General features: G+C 45.9%; 1 protein-coding gene across 8 annotated transcripts in view; it reads left to right on the top strand.

Moving 5' to 3' along the window:
- Nucleotides 1-15,543, top strand: part of frmd4a (FERM domain containing 4A) — a 109,083-nt gene that overhangs the window by 49,220 nt on the left and 44,320 nt on the right. For 2 of the 8 annotated variants that reach the window (XM_030424558.1, XM_030424569.1), the window contains exon 1: nt 7,752-8,426. The exons of 5 other annotated variants lie outside the window; for them this stretch is intronic. In XM_030424558.1, coding sequence (XP_030280418.1) covers nt 8,259-8,426 — 168 coding nt within the window. In that variant the 5' untranslated portion in view covers nt 7,752-8,258. Of the gene's footprint in view, nt 1-7,751; nt 8,427-15,543 lie in introns of those variants that run through there. One more of the 8 variants, XM_030424568.1, reaches the window with a different exon arrangement.

Genomic DNA, 15,543 nt, shown 5'->3' with positions numbered 1-15,543 from the left:
TTTTTTTCAGCTTGATTTCAAGTACCAGATCCCGTCCCACACAGTGGAAATCTGATTGTTTGCCACCAAGGCAGCAGAAGCCTCGGTGTTTGTGTGTTTGTGTATATCTGGTGGGTGTGGGCTGAAGGCTGAAGATAATAGTTTCCAGTTCAGCTTAGATGTGGAATGCGTGTTGCAAAGTCAACCTTTATGACAGTGTCTCTAAAGACAGGCTGCAACCTGCCAGGCGATTCACCTCTTATGCTCTCCAGCAAAGTTGTTTACACCGCTGGTTAAAAAAAAAAAAAAAAAAACGAAAAGAAAGAAAGAAACTAGGACACGAGTTTGCAGCTCGGAGTGTGTTTGAGTCTCCCCGCTTTTGCATTCGTTTTGGGACGCGTGTCAGCGCTCTTTCGCGTAATTCACTGGTATTAAGTGAGTCACATTTAAAGGGGGTGTTTGCGTGCAGGTGATGAGCGTGCCGAGCTTACGAGTCATCCAAACTGCTTTCCCGAGGTCGTGAGGTGCTTATAGGATCAAACTGAACAGAATTCCGACTCTGTTCTGAAACATCTCGCTCTTCCCGCTCGATGCAACTTGACTTTGGATTCATTAACGCGCCTCTTTGAGTGGTTGTGACTTCAACGCGCCATAAGCTCTTCTGAGAATCGCCGGTCTCTTTGTAGTTCTCTCCTTTGATTGAACGCGTACACAGAGGATACAGTAATGCACACAAGCGCATGCATACTGTACCCATGCCGTCGTAAATTACGCGGCGTGGCCTCTGTAGATTGGATGAGAACTGCTTTCGCTTTGATAAGCCCAGATGTACACATTCCCTGCATAAAAACGCTTCGTCATAGATTGCTTTAATAGTCAAGATGCACAAGTTGCATAAGTTTAAGCGTCCTCTGATGCTTGTGGGTCACGCCACCCAAAGACTTCAGGTCGTGGTGTCATTTTTTTTTATCAGCCGTGGCGGGCTAACTGATTAGCTGTGCGCTAACTCAATCTGGCTGTCATAATACTGCCTGATTGGAGGAAACTGAATATTCACCGTCCTTTGGAGAGAGGTAATTGCCACGGCTTGATTGGCACACACAGTCCCTCGAATCACCTTAATTAATGGAGGAAAGCAGATTTTCTCACACAGGAGCGTAGGGAGGTCTCTCCGTCTCTCCCTCTCCTGATTGCAATTCCCATTCTCTGCTTCCCATTCTTCTTGCAGCCAGCTGTGCGCAGGCAGACAGACAGTAGGGGGATTACTTGTTGTGATTTGCATACAATCACGCGTATTACTGTGCTGGGGGGAAAAAAAAACGACTCGAGAGATGGACGTGCATCAGGTAGAGACTGCGGCGGATCAAAATAGTTACCCACACGACCAATCGGGCAGGGAAAACAATTTGAATCTTGACTGTCAAACCGATCCCCGTCCTCGGCGATGGCGGGCGAACAATCTCTCTGATCTACCCGTTTCTAGCCCCGAGGCTTTCTAAAGGTTGTCTGTCGAGTTACAAATTAATCTTCCCATGCACCGAGCCACCGAAAAAATACTTTCACTCCTAGACACAGCTGCAGCTTTGTCCTGCTCTGACTTGTCATGTTAGATAACTCATTGCATTATCATCCAATCTCCACCCTTACGCAACCACGTGAACCGCACAGAGGAGGAACGACATACAGAAAAGAACACTGGGAAAATGCTGCTGACTAAGCAGCGTGGAATGCCGACGTGGTAGCGTTTACCGCTGCGAGCTTTGATCTAGTTAAAAACACATTTTTGTTTTTGCGCACGCTCGGAAGGCAAGATTTTCATATCCCACAGCAGCACTTTGGCATTCGACCCCAAAACTCTGAGCGTTCGTTGAGTCGTTTTGAAAAGACGTTTTTCGCCTTCCAGATTGCAGAGTAAGAAAAGACAGACCGCGTTCTCATCTGTGCCCTGTCACTTATCTAATGCAGATGAATCACCTCGCGTCCGTGTTCGTTGGTTTCTGATGGATGTGGGTTTTACATCGCAGTTAATTGAGTAATATCTACCGGGAGGAACACAGCAGCCATCCCTGTTCACGGTCAACAGCTATGAGACATCTGAACAGAACATGCCTCGTTAACTGCGGAACAATAGAAGAAGAGACGCACTTGATTACTCCCCCCGTTCTCCGTGAATCACTTTCTTTTTCCCTACCTCATTTTCTCCCTCCACTCCTCTGTTTTGCGCCCGAAAATGCTGTCTTCGTATCTAGACTTGTCAGGCTCCTCGTTCTCCCTGTATCTGGCTTTCGCACACCTTTCATTACGACCTGACAACAGCTTTGAGGAGGGTTAAAAAAAAAAAACTGGCAACGCATGAAAAAGTGTATCAACCTGGCGAAAGAAGGGAACAGAAGGACTTACACGGATAGTCCTAGCAGTAATAATATGATGATAAATTGCGCAAGTGGGTGTTGACAGTTTAAAACAGCTTCTTTTGAGGGAATGCGAGCTGTCTGAAATTAGGATTATCCACCCTTTGTTATCCTGCTATCGTGTTAAGCTTCTCAGCTCTCCTCTGTGAAATTAAGAACAAAAACAACAAACAAACAAAGGGCGGAGAGGGCGCGAGAGAGAGAGAGAGAGAGAGAGACGTGCGTGTGTGTGTGTTTATGTGTGTGTGAGAGACATGTTGGAGGCGGGTTACAAAAAAAAAACAGACAAAAAAACATTTCAGATTTCAGGAGGTGGAATCGCTCTCCAAGGAAACATGTTGTTGTCGGGGGCACCGCAGGGGAGCGAGGGGTTTAAAGGTGGGAGGGGTGGGATCGCTGTCGGAGAAGGAGGAGAAGTTCACACACACACACACACACACACACACATATATATACATGTTGACAACATGCATTCACGAGTGGAAGAGGAATGCAAACAGACAATGGCTTGACTGTAATTTAGCACTTGAATGCCTGAGAGCTTGACAGCGGAGGGCAGGAATACTAATCGATCCTCGTTACCTTTAAACATCTCGTCTGCACCAATCGCAGAGAAGGTCAGCGCTGGACTCGGGCGCTCTGCGGCTCAGGGTGACACTCCGGCTTGTTTGTCATCGGGCTGATCTCATTGTCTCCACATTAGAGTCAGGATTCATTTGAGCAGCGGCAGAGTGGATGTTGAAACCAAAGGAACAGCATTTGAGATAAGTTTCTCTTCAACTTTCTTTCGCCGTCCCTCTGTTAGCGAATATCAGTTTTGAGCTCGGAGGCTCTGCTCTGCCTCGCTACAGTATTGATTGTCAGGGATCTCAACCTGCTCCCCCTCCTCGGACTGTAGGTGAGAGATCTGTGGTCAGTGAGTCCAATTAAAGAGACAAAGAGAAAGGAAAAGAGGGAAAGAAAGAAAGAAAGAGGTGGGAATAACTGCAGCTAAAGGCTCCTGAAGGCCCCTCTCGCACCACACCCTGTTCGGCATGAAAGGGGACCCCCCTTTTCTCCCCAAGGCAGCTCAGAAGCAAGAATGTTTTTGAGCATGGGAGGGAAAAGGGGGGAGACTCCCTACCCTCCTCTCCACCCTGTCTCTTTCATCACTCTCTCTGGTATGATTTATTTTTTTTCTGTCTTTTATTCCCCGTCCAAAATCAACCCGCAGACCCATAGACACGCGGCACAGCTGCGCACAAGTTCAAAGTACATCTGAGCAGATCAAACAATGAGGAGATGATCGCCTATTGACTGTGAGTGAAGGCTGAAGGCAGTGAGCTGCTGATAATGTGTTTTCGCTATGGAGACAGTTTGCTAGCAGGGTAGCTATGGTGAGAGTGGACTCCTCTGTCCTCTGCCAAAACATGCCCACTGGATGGATGGATGTGTGTGTGTGTGTGTGTGTGTGTGTGTGTGTGTGTGTGTGTTCCCATCCTGTGCTACCTTCATGCGGAGCGCAGGATGATTTCTTCATTATCTCTGCTTCACCATTCTCACGGATGACTGCATGAAAGAGAGAGATAGAGAGAGAGAGAGAGAGACGGAGCTACTAAAAAAGAAAAGAGAGACGAGTGTGGGTTGATGGGAAGGAGTCTGTTAAATTCCATCTGCCCCCCAAAACAGGATGTGGAGACCCCGAGATGTTCCTTAAATATCCCGGCACAATCTGTGCCCTTTGTTAGACAGAGATAACACGACTCGATGAGAACGGAGGCGCTGTCTGTGACTCACTCATATGAAGGGGTTTATTCATAGTGTGTGTGTGTGTGTGTGTGTGTGCGTGTGTGTGTTGGTTTGTGTGTGAATCCTGCTATGACAGAAAAAAGAGGAAGAGAAAGGAGAGTTGGGAAGAGAGAGAAGGAATATATGTGTTGTAAAAGACTTACTGAAAGATGTTGGAGCTAGTAAGAGTGTGTGTGTGTGTGTGTGTGTGTGTGCGTGCGTGCGTGTGTGTGTGTGTGTGTGACAAAGAGAGACAGAGCGGGAAAGGGTTAGAAAGAGAGAGAGAGAGAGAGAGAGCGAGGTGCCGTGTCTTGTTTTCCCGTGGGTGTACTGCAGTAACATAGTAATCCTCATTAATATTTATCTGCCAGGCAAAGTGGAGAGAATGATTAGCTTGAGAGAGTGTGTGTGTGTGTGAGTGTGTGTGAGTGAACAACCCTTTGTGCACGCGTGTGTGTATAGCATATTACAGCATACAACACATGAACTAGGTCAACTTCTATACTTAAGAGACCTGCAAGTCCTGAAACTTCAAAGGTTTTGTGTCATCGCGGAGTTCTCTCTCCGCTCCCGCGCGCACTTTAATGCATTTTCATTTTTAATTATTCCGCGCCGCGCACGAACAAGGGGAAGCTCGTGGCGCGTGCGCACATTCTCACACATGTGAACGTATGAAGAAGCTCCCCTGCATTCCTCGCTCTCTCTCCGCCCACGTTGCGTCACGTTATTGATTTCCCCGCTCACACCTCTAACACAATCACATTAAACTAGACTGATCGGAATTGAATTTCAGAGCGGGTCTATACACGTATGTCACTTGTAATCTCTGTCACAGTGACGGTGGCTTGTGTGTGTGTGTGTGTGTGTGTCTATCAGAACGTTAAGAAGAGTCGAACGCTTCCTGTGTGTTGTACAGACTTTTTACTCACTTTTACATCAGTTCTTTTTTTTTTGTGAATTTATGTGCCAGAGTGCCTCAGCTGAGAATGTTCTTGTGAATTTATGGTGCCTGTGACCCATTTCCCTCCACTGCTCTCTCCCCCTCTTTCTCCCTCTCTCCCCCTCTTTCTCCCTCTCTCTCCGACTTGCCTGCACTCTAGTATAACACGCCTGAGTGGAGATCAGAGAGTAGGAGGGGAAGATTGAGAGATACAGAGAGAGAGACGGGGAGACGAGGGAGAGAAAAGATGGAGATAGGAGAAAGTAAAGAGGGTGGAAGAGAATACTGAAAGCAGGCGATGGAGCAGAGAAAGTGAGGCTCCTGATTTTCCCCGTGTCGTGCCTCCGGTGTCAAGACTGAGATGTCCTCATGACAGATGAATGTCTGGGAGGAGGAATGAAATAAAATGGAGAGTATTTCACTGTTTGGTTGTCAAGTTCTGTCCATCATAAGGCTGATTGTAAAATCCCAAACAGTGTCTCTCTCTGTCTTGTTACTACGGTGACAGCCGGCCAGCTTACACTCCGGTGCTGACTGTTTACATCACAGGGCCTGTACGACCTTTCCCAGGAATCAGCGGGACATTGCGCACACACAGAATCATGGGAACAGTGCACTGTCATACCTAACCTCCCGCCTCCCTCCCTACCACAACAAATATTTACACCCCTCATAAATTACAGTGGCAGGGAGGCGAACGTCTTCAGCCGAACCCTGATTCATTTTAGGAAAAAAAAAATCACGCTATAGGAATGCCTCACATTCCTCATGGGTTTCTCAAGACAGCGCTGAGTGGGGCGACACGAGGCCCTGAGATAGAGGGGATGGGAAACTTGGTGCTGTGGAATGAGGGGAGGTCGAGGACCATGCGGTTTTGGAAATTAAGTTAATTTAAAAAGACGTGAGCTTAATGCATTATTCAGGATTAGGATTTTTTTTTTGTGTGTGTGTGCAGTGAAGCTCCTGCAATCCGTTCAATTAGCCATCTGTTTTCAATATAGAGTGATAGAGGGAGTAGCACACACACACAGAGAGGGGGAGAGAGAGCGAGAGAGATTGAGAAAAAATAGAAAGTGCTCTCATTCCCACGGCATCAATAACAAGTTGTGTTTTTTTCCCGTTGTGGAAAAATCAAAAATCAGGGCTACAGGGTGCAACTATTTTAGTCATGTTTGCAAACCCGAACCCGAACCCTGGCAAGTGCAACTAAATATTAACATTGGTGGCACTAGTGCGCCTCAAATTCTTGTCGTTTGTGTTGTGATTTAAATCAGGAAAAACATGTCTTTCTACCTTTATTCTTGTGAGCAGCCATAGACATCATGTGTTAATTAATCTAATTAAAATGTGTTAATGGGTGCATCTAAATTATGTGCTGGTGCACCAGTGCAACCAGTGTGAAGAGTTAGCCGAGAGCCCTGAAAATACAATTTCCCAATATCTATTTTGTGCCGTATATTAGTGGATTATTGCCAAGGCAGTGACTTACATCCAGGCTGACTCATTAATAAGCAAATGGTACGAGCGTCATACAGCAACACACACACATAGTCACCAGCTCAGCAGTACAGGAGTAACACTTTGCATCGATAAAGCCCTCCATGAATCAGAGTAGACCACGAAAGGCCATTTAATCCACCCACAGTCAGATTGGGTTTGGTTGCAAGGCAGAGAATTACTGTACTGTACAGAGTTATTGAATTCTCTATTGATCAAGGCTTTCTGAGGAAAGTGGAAGCGGAAGAAAAGGGAATCCGATTGGCTGTAAAATCATCTGATATTTAAGCTTTTTTTTCTTTTTAGATATTTATGCTGATGTATCATGACCCAAGAAGTTCAAGAAAGGTCTCGTGGAGCTGGTACAACAATGTGTCTGTGTTCGATTTAACATTCATATCACACATGCAGTGAGACAGAGAACATTGATCATTTAGGCTGTATTGTTTTAGCAGTGCTGCGGAGCCAAGAGTTTATCACGGGCTGGCATGGATAAACACACACAGACTGTAGGCTTGGCACAGGTTGTATACGGGCGTTGTATTGCCTCCATGTGGCCATTGTTGCAAATGGGTGTGTGCGAGCAAATGTAAGATACGCTTCATTGTGGATCTCTCTCTCTCTCAAATAAGCAATTACAGACCCTTTGCAATCAGTCAGCTTTTCATGCTTTGCATATTCTGTCAAGTTAGAGAGAGTAGCAGACTAGTTGGATATTCTTGAGTTTCTTGGAGGATTTAGGTCAAGTCAGGACACTTCCAGCCTGGGAAAACTCAGAGAGCTTGGAGGGAAAATATCTCGTTTTTTCTAAAAAAAACAAAACATTCTGGCTGAGGTCCCAGTACTGAAGAAAGTTGCATTTTTGTGACTTTTGGAGAAGAAACATTAGTTTCTCTGCATAATGGGACTGTATTTCAGTGTGGCTGTGATGTGCGTGTGTGTGTCATCTTCGTAGCTTCAGAATGACAATGTAAATAGTGTCCAGTTTCACCAGGTGTGGGAAAGTGTGTGCAAGCCTGCAGCCACATCCCTCTCCCCTTCAAAAGTGAGATAGAGTGAGTGCTGTCGTCTGTTCTCCTCTCTGACACTCTCCATGTCAGCTGCAGTATGAGAGTGCATACCGCTTTAAAGACAGCCAGCAGTCGGGGAGACTCAGAGACCGGCTGCATTTCCTTAGTGGGAATGTTTGTGTTTGTGAGGCTCAGACCAACGGACAGAGGGGGCTTTGCTTAGGCGATGAAACGAGCGGAGGGAAGGAGGGCGGAGGAAGACGAAGAGAGACAGAGTCAGCAGGGACCACTGGCTGTGTGGGACCGGGACAGAGGGACTAGCAGAGTTTGACCTTGAGGAAGCATCAGACTGCTGAATCCCAGGGAGACTGAGAGGACAGAGGTGGAGGGGAGACAGCCACGGGGTCCCCCTGTCTCTCTGTGCTATGCCTCTAGAGATGACCCAGTTATTATCAGCTGGAGCGAAGTGGTATCAAGAGGACCATAGAGGCTAATTCCTCCTCATTATCTGAACCTCTGTGGATTTTACCTGCATGACTCACCTTCGTGAATAAAGGTTGGTTAGTGTGATACCTGTGGATATCCCGCTGACATCAACCCATATCGCTGTACTGTACGTACCTGCGGAGGTCTCATCACAGGGAGCTTGTAGTAATGGAGGCCGTCTTGTTGGGTCTTGACGAGGCGGTCTGTACTCGTCAGGGTCTTCTGTGGACCCTCACGTCAACGGCCCTCCGGCGCCTTCGTGTGCATGCGAGGAACCTTCCTGCACCCCTGCATCTATTACACACACACAGGTGTGTTTCTAGGCCACTCTACCAGGTAGGCTGAACCTTGCATACACGCAAAACAGACGTAAACGTGCATGTGCATATCCATGCGTTCTTATTTGGCAGTGCCACCTGGGGAGATGGATTCTGGTGCGTTGGAGCCCACGCTTCAAGACAAGGTACTGCAGGCCAGGTATGTCCCTCAGGCAATAGACGGGGGCCACAGACAGGGGCTCGGGGTTAAACAGGACTGATTTGTGTCATTAAGCAGGGAGGACAGAACTGGGTTAGATGTGTTCAGTGCCCCTGCTGGTAAAATGCAAGCTGACATAGTTTTATAACACACATCTCAGGTGCATCCGGAGTGTCCTGTCAAGTTCATCTACAGCATGAAAAAGCACTGCTTCGCTCTTCCTCTGTGTGGAGTTCTTTTGTTGTTGTTGTTGTTGTTGTTGTTGTGCTCAGGATGCAGAGCCTGGAGAGGAAGTTGTGTTGCTAGGATAACTGTTAAGGACCGGTAACTAAGCTGTTAAAGCCTGTAATTGTTTTCTGTGGATGTGTGAAAGGGGGACGCTAGCACACAAAACACACACAGACACTATTTTATAGGCTGTCTGGTTAGTTAACTGCGCCTCCATCGCCTTACATGTTGAATCTAACTCCCTGGTAACTTTTGGCGGACCAAATGTGTCTGTTTGCCTCAAATGGATAGTTACTCTGGCGGAAGACATATTTGAATTGTTATATTCAAAGCGACTGTTTCTTCAGGGTGTGTTTGTCGAGCTGTGATTCAGCAAAATGGTCGATCAGTATTCACTTCGCCATGTCTGAATCGGTACTCGGGGCTTTCATGGAGCCATTAGTATTCCCCGAGCGTCTCACCTGCCCTGTGTGCAGCTGGCACCACGAGGACAAACCCAGCAGGCTCACAGAGAAACTCACCCGGCTTGTTACTAAATAACACGGCCGTACTGCGGTGTGTAGCACGAAACCATACAGCTTCAGCGGAGTCACTTCAATTCATGTACATGCACACAGGCATGATCGCACGCCGTGTGTCTTTTCCTGTCTTTCTGCTCTAATTCTCTTTTAACTCTCAAGAGGGGGATAAGCCGGATTGTTGTTCTAACTTTTGTCTTCAGATGTGTCATTAAGTTTAAGCATCCTGAGGGAGGGCAACACAATCAGAGGAAACTGAAATAATATACCACACCTCTATAAGACAAACCCGTCCCTGACACCCCCTCCTGGTTTAGAAATGTCACTCAAACAGAGGTCGTTTAACACTTTCCCCAAACATCCTCTGGACATGCGCTTTGATGAGAGCTGCGGGCAATGTGTCCTCCCCCCCCCCGACCTGGACTGGGTTGGTACGGCCCAATGTGGAGTTCTTAATAGAGGAGGGGAGCTTTAGAAGCAGGGAATGGGGGGTCAGTGTGTCAGGCTGCAGGACGGGGATATCCCTGGCTCACTGCACTGCCTCCCTGCCCGGCTTCCTCTAATACTGTTAATGAGATACCCAGCCTCGCGCGACTGGCAGACACACAATGGAGGGAGAGCGGGACACAGAGAGAGGACTTAACTGTATCTTTATATTCAATCAACCTGTCTTCTGTTCCTCCACTCCTTTTCCACCTCCTTCTTTCATCCTGATGTGATTTCTGCTCCACTGCTCTGACCGAAAAAACCCGTTCCCCCGCGTCTCTTTTTTCCTCTCTGACACTTGCTTTTTTTTCCTACTTAAATTACTTCTTAATCTCTTATTCAACTCTCTACTTTCTCTTCAAGTCTGGCTGAAGAAAACATCCATCACCGGCAGTCCCACACAGTCAATCAGGACACCGGCCCAGATATTTTTCCACACCCCAGTGTTTGACACATATGTCAAGGTGATAATGTTACGCTCAAGGTGCTTTGCCTGTTGTGTGAAGCAGAACCCCGTGTGAATGAGGCGTAACATTAAACAGCAGGCTGCAACATTTTATGAAATGTTGTTTGCTCACACAGACGTGCTCTCGTGTCTCTCGTGAGAGAACGCAGCCGCGTGTTCACACTTTCATACATCAGGCCGGCTATTATTGACTCAACAGCTTCCAGTCACACATTTTCCTCTGGTGGTATGACCCCTTAAATAGGGTTAGTACCGACAGGCGTGTGAGGGCCATGCTCCGCTATGCTGTCAGACAGCGGCTCAGGGTAATTGTTTGTCATTTCTCGCGTTGCATTCCTTTTCACATCGATTTCACAGCCCAGTCGCCAGAGTAAAACGTTGCCATTTTGTGTTTCTGCTAACCGAGGATACGTTCAATTTCATACGTGTCACACTTATCATATCAATATCTCTACGATGCATGTTATTTCACGACCAAATTACATGTATATTAGTATTTTCATGGGAATGGGAACGGCATCGATGACTGCCAAGACAACATTTTCAACATTTGTGAGCTTTAAACAACTGAATATGTTGAACAAGATTGTTTTCAAGTCAAAACATGATCTTTTCCGAACCCTAACCAAGTGGCTGTTGTACCTACACCTAACCAAACCATAAGCACAGCATTGTCACAACATAAAAGTGTCACCGTATCCATGGTTTGCAGAAAAGCACATTGAGGAGTCTTACTGTGGCGACTGAGTTGGAATTCATCCGTGCACGTTGTATATGTATCATTTTCCTCCCACCAGCCCCCCTTTCTTACAACCCCATCCCACAGGCAGGATATCCTGCATGGGGAAGAAGCAGGGGTAAGGACTATAGCAAACACAGGTGCTTGGACTTCCCCTGAGTTGTGAAAAATTGTCTTATTTACCTGAAATCACCACTGAAGACTAACCGCAAGCAGTCATTCTGTTCTGAGGAATGTGAAGTGACGGTTTGTGGAGCAAAACTCATCTGCCGTGTGTTTAACATCCCTGTAGATTGCTTCAGGCTTGACAAGATAAACATCCTAGATACGCCGAGTTTATTTCCTGTTACAGTGCCTGCTAATAACAGAAGCTGTCAGGAAGCTGCTTCTCCGAGATGTCAACTAAACCAAGAGGCTGTTTACTCACAGCGAGAATCCACCGAAAAGTTGTATACATATTTAAAATCTGGTATTATGTCACACATCTGTCATACATATTCATTCGTTCAATGCTCTGTTAGCTAGTGTGTTGGCTACCGCTGCATCATATTTAGGAGTGAAGCCCAGGCCGGTTTACTCCCACTTGACTCATCTGGACCCGTTTCCTGTGAGAATAGCTCTGTCACTGATCATATTCCTTTCCCACTGACGAGTCCCAGCCCTTTATGATACGAAGCAGAGACACAACGGCAGCACAACTCTGAAATAACCAGGATACACAATCCTCCCTCTGTCTACGGTTGGTTCATTTGAGCCCGTTCAGTTACTTCTTTTGTTTGCGGCCTGATAAGCTGTGGGAGCTCACTCAGTCCATGCTGTTTCAAGCAAGTGGATTTCTTGGAAGCACAGTCCACTGTCACTGCCAGCGGCTCCCCTGAATCAGGACATGACTGCACTGGGTTCAGTTTGTTAAGTCTCTCTCACTCTCATGTTCAATTTATCGTCCACTTGTTCTCATTTTCCAGATGTCAATAAATAGACTTATGACAGGCAGGCAAATATCCAGAAAAGGGAAATCTGCGTGTCCTTGCTAATTCCCTGCCTCATTCCTTTCCCCCCCCCCCCCCTGTTTTTCAGCCAAGTAATTATTGGATAGAGGATGGAAGTTGAACTTGTGACATCCTACTGAGGAATTTTGATCACTATCCCTGTCTGGCAGCCATCTTTGTTCTCAATGCCAAAGTCAGGATCTGCATGTGAGAAAAATCCTTTCCCAGAACCGACACGGAGACGTTTGGCGGCGGGAGGGGGGAGAGGGCCAAGAACGGACATTGTCTCGAAATTTTCCAGCGCTTTTGTTTGTTTTATTTTTTTTTTTTTGTAATTTTCTAATTTGTTTGCAACTAGCCGGAGGCATGTTTGTGTTTGATACCCTCGCACAGGCGAACACACTTGCGCACGCAAACACCCCTGTGCAGATTCTGTTGGTGGTTGAAGCCGTTTACAGTGTCTCCCTGGGGATAAGGTCTTATTTGCATAGTTCGTCTGGAAAACATTTCCACTGCTCCATTCCCAGGTTTATCAAATACCCACTGTGTGAGCGTAAATGTGTGTGTGAAAGAGAGAAAGGAAGAGGGGGCAAGGCTCGGTGATGGACTTAAGTAAAGGGTTCCTGCAGGAATTCATCAACAGTTCAACCATGGGGAACAATTTTCCCACCGCTCCATAAATCATGATCAACATTTCATCTGTCATTCATATTTTGTTGATATAAATGCATTTGAAGAGTCTCTTGGTGCTTTGCAGTCTTGTCACATGTTAAACATTTAAAGCGTGACACCCCTCCTCCCTCATGCGCCGTGTCATTTAGTGTACATAAGCTTCTTAGCTATGCCAGGATCTAATTTCTCTGGTAATGTGAGAATGTGGCACACTATTTGACGGGGAAATGGGGGCTCACTTGATTAATTACAGACGCTCACATGCTCACACTCACTTCCACGCAGGCATCCCAAAGACCTTGTCTGTCTCTGATTCAATTAATACATTCTTGTAACTAAGTAACTGAATAGGTTGGTGACACGCAGCCAGAATAACATATATGATGAGTACCAGCGACAGGCATGTTGGACCTTCGTCCTCACGTGTTAAACGTTGTGAATTGGTTAGGTTAAGGCACCAAAACTACTTGGTTTCCATTTTTAGAAATAACGTTAGTTACGTTAATGGTGCATTTTGAAAATAAGTGAATTAAAGCGAAACTCTCGCCAAAAAGCAACCGAGGCTTTATTTGGGATTGAATATGAGTCAAACCTTCGTGTGAAAGCATAATTACGACGAAAGAGGCACTTTTAAGATTTACCGTAGTTTCGGTTTTGGGCACGTTAATTTTTAACGGGAGTGCATGGGGCAAGACATGCTAGCATCAAAATATTTTTAGAACACTAAAAAGGCTCGACACAACATGAAACTTTGCTCGTAGCATCACCAGGGTCTCTACTCATGAACAAGAGCATTGAGAACGTTGTTTGTGTACACAGAGTTTATGAAAGAGAAGGTTTTTGAACTACTCATGTTAGCTGCTGCACCTCCTGCGCGTTGCCGTCATGGCAGGCAAAAAGTGTCGATCCCCAAGTGCGACCTGACAGGCACGCTTGAGGAGCGGTTCACCATTACTCTCCTGCCTGTCAGGTTGCACTCGGGGATCAACACTTTTTGTCTGGCATGACGGCGACGCGAGCGCAGCAGCTAACGTGAGTAGTTCAGTAGTGCACTACCGTTCAAAATTGGCGTGCCCAAAACCGAAACTACGGTAAATCTTAAAAGTGCCTCTTTTGTCGTAATTATGCTTTCACACGAAGGTTTGACTCATATTCAATCCCAAATAAAGCCTCGGTTGCTTTTTGGCGAGAGTTTCGCTTTAAGTAAGATACGTAAGTTTAAATAACTCAGCGTTGATTTATGGATTCACATGTCTGCCTGCATTCACAGCAGTCTCCTGGGAGAACATATTGTGTTTGCTAAACCCATCCATCCACCATCCCCTTCTCCATTTGCAGACTTTGTCGCTCTTATGCTATGCTACTCGACTTCCTCCCTTGCCTCCCTCACAATTACCACGACCACTAGATGTTGCATTTTTCTGGTAAAGAAGGGCAGGATTTATAGCATGCTATTAAACGAAAAACACCATCATATTTCTACTTTGGCATTTCCAGCAATGCCTCCAGGGAAATCACATATTAGTGTTGCATGACACAAAGAATGAAACAACCCTTACTGATAACGTTTGGGATTTCATATAAAACCCAAATATAAACACTTTCCTAGATATCAGTTGCCATGTTGGAGACTATTTAGTTGTTAAAAACGATTAAACACACTGGCTAGTCTTGTTGGTGTTATTGGGCCATGGTTGAGGGGCCTACTTGATAAATCTGGTTTATATCCCTCTAAATCCTCTAAGTGTGTCTGAGTTGTGGCCAGCGTCACATCTGGGTGGCCAAAGCAGACCTGAGATAAGGTTTTTTTGGAGGTGGCCTTATTCTATAGGGAGAAGTGATGGTGGTTTAAGTGTGGCATTAGTGATGGGGATATACAGGCTTGTAATGTTTTGAATTCAGAGGTTAGGGCTTGAGTATAGAATGGTAATCCCAGAGGATTACTAGGGGAATCTGGTGAATATCTGAGGAAATCCCTCTCTGGGACTCTTAGATCCTCTGTTTGCATGGATATTATATCCTCTAACATTGTGCCCACATGTGTTTACAGAACAGTGTTTAAAGTTTTGTGTGTGTCCCGACTTTTAGAGACGAGGGGGGAAATATAATTTCCTCCTAACAAAAACATTCAAACTTCATAGTTTAGAACTAGAGCCTTGTAGCGATAGAGTCACCATAGTGCTGAATCAGAGTGGAAAATGTGACATCATTGATTTCCCATGGTCCTTTAGGGAGGCATGGTCAGCCACTGTACTGTATGTTTAATAAGTCATATCAGTCATCATTTTGAGATAAATGTGAAAGCTTGAGGACTAAATGTTGGCTCTCATTAATTTTAACGATCGGCTCTTTAATACCGCAAATGCCATCAAAAGCTCTGGCCCTCTCAATTATGTACACCTGTGGGCTCAATTACGTATGCATAAACTGGACGCACAAAACTGCAGAAAGACGTGCGCACACTCAGAAAGGTTCTACAACTCGCTCTTGCCTGCTTTTTTTCCTTTTGTGTGTGTATGTGTGTGTATTTTTTACAGACCGTAAACAAGCTTTTGACAAATAATTCAACCGCTAAAGCTAAAAAATGAACCCAGCTGTCATGTGTAACTGTGGCACATGATTGATCAGGTGTTTTTATTTATTGAGCAAAAAAGCTTTTCCACCTCCTGCCTTCAGATTCTGGCTCACCCCGAGGCAAATTGGCCAAATGGAAGACATTCAATACCTTTACAATGACGGGATTCCCTTTGGACAAGAGGAATTGTGTGCACACACACACACATACACACACACACACACACACACAGACCACACAAACTTGCCAAAGGGCTCTCCCTGCAGATGAGCTGGGTCATTTTTCATTACCCTGGCTCAGAGG

Source organism: Sparus aurata, chromosome 8 (assembly GCF_900880675.1).
Source record: "Sparus aurata chromosome 8, fSpaAur1.1, whole genome shotgun sequence".
Taxonomy (NCBI): Eukaryota; Metazoa; Chordata; class Actinopteri; order Spariformes; family Sparidae; genus Sparus; species Sparus aurata.
The sequence above is the reverse complement of the archived record's forward strand: the minus strand, read 5'-3'. Positions and strand labels throughout refer to the sequence as shown.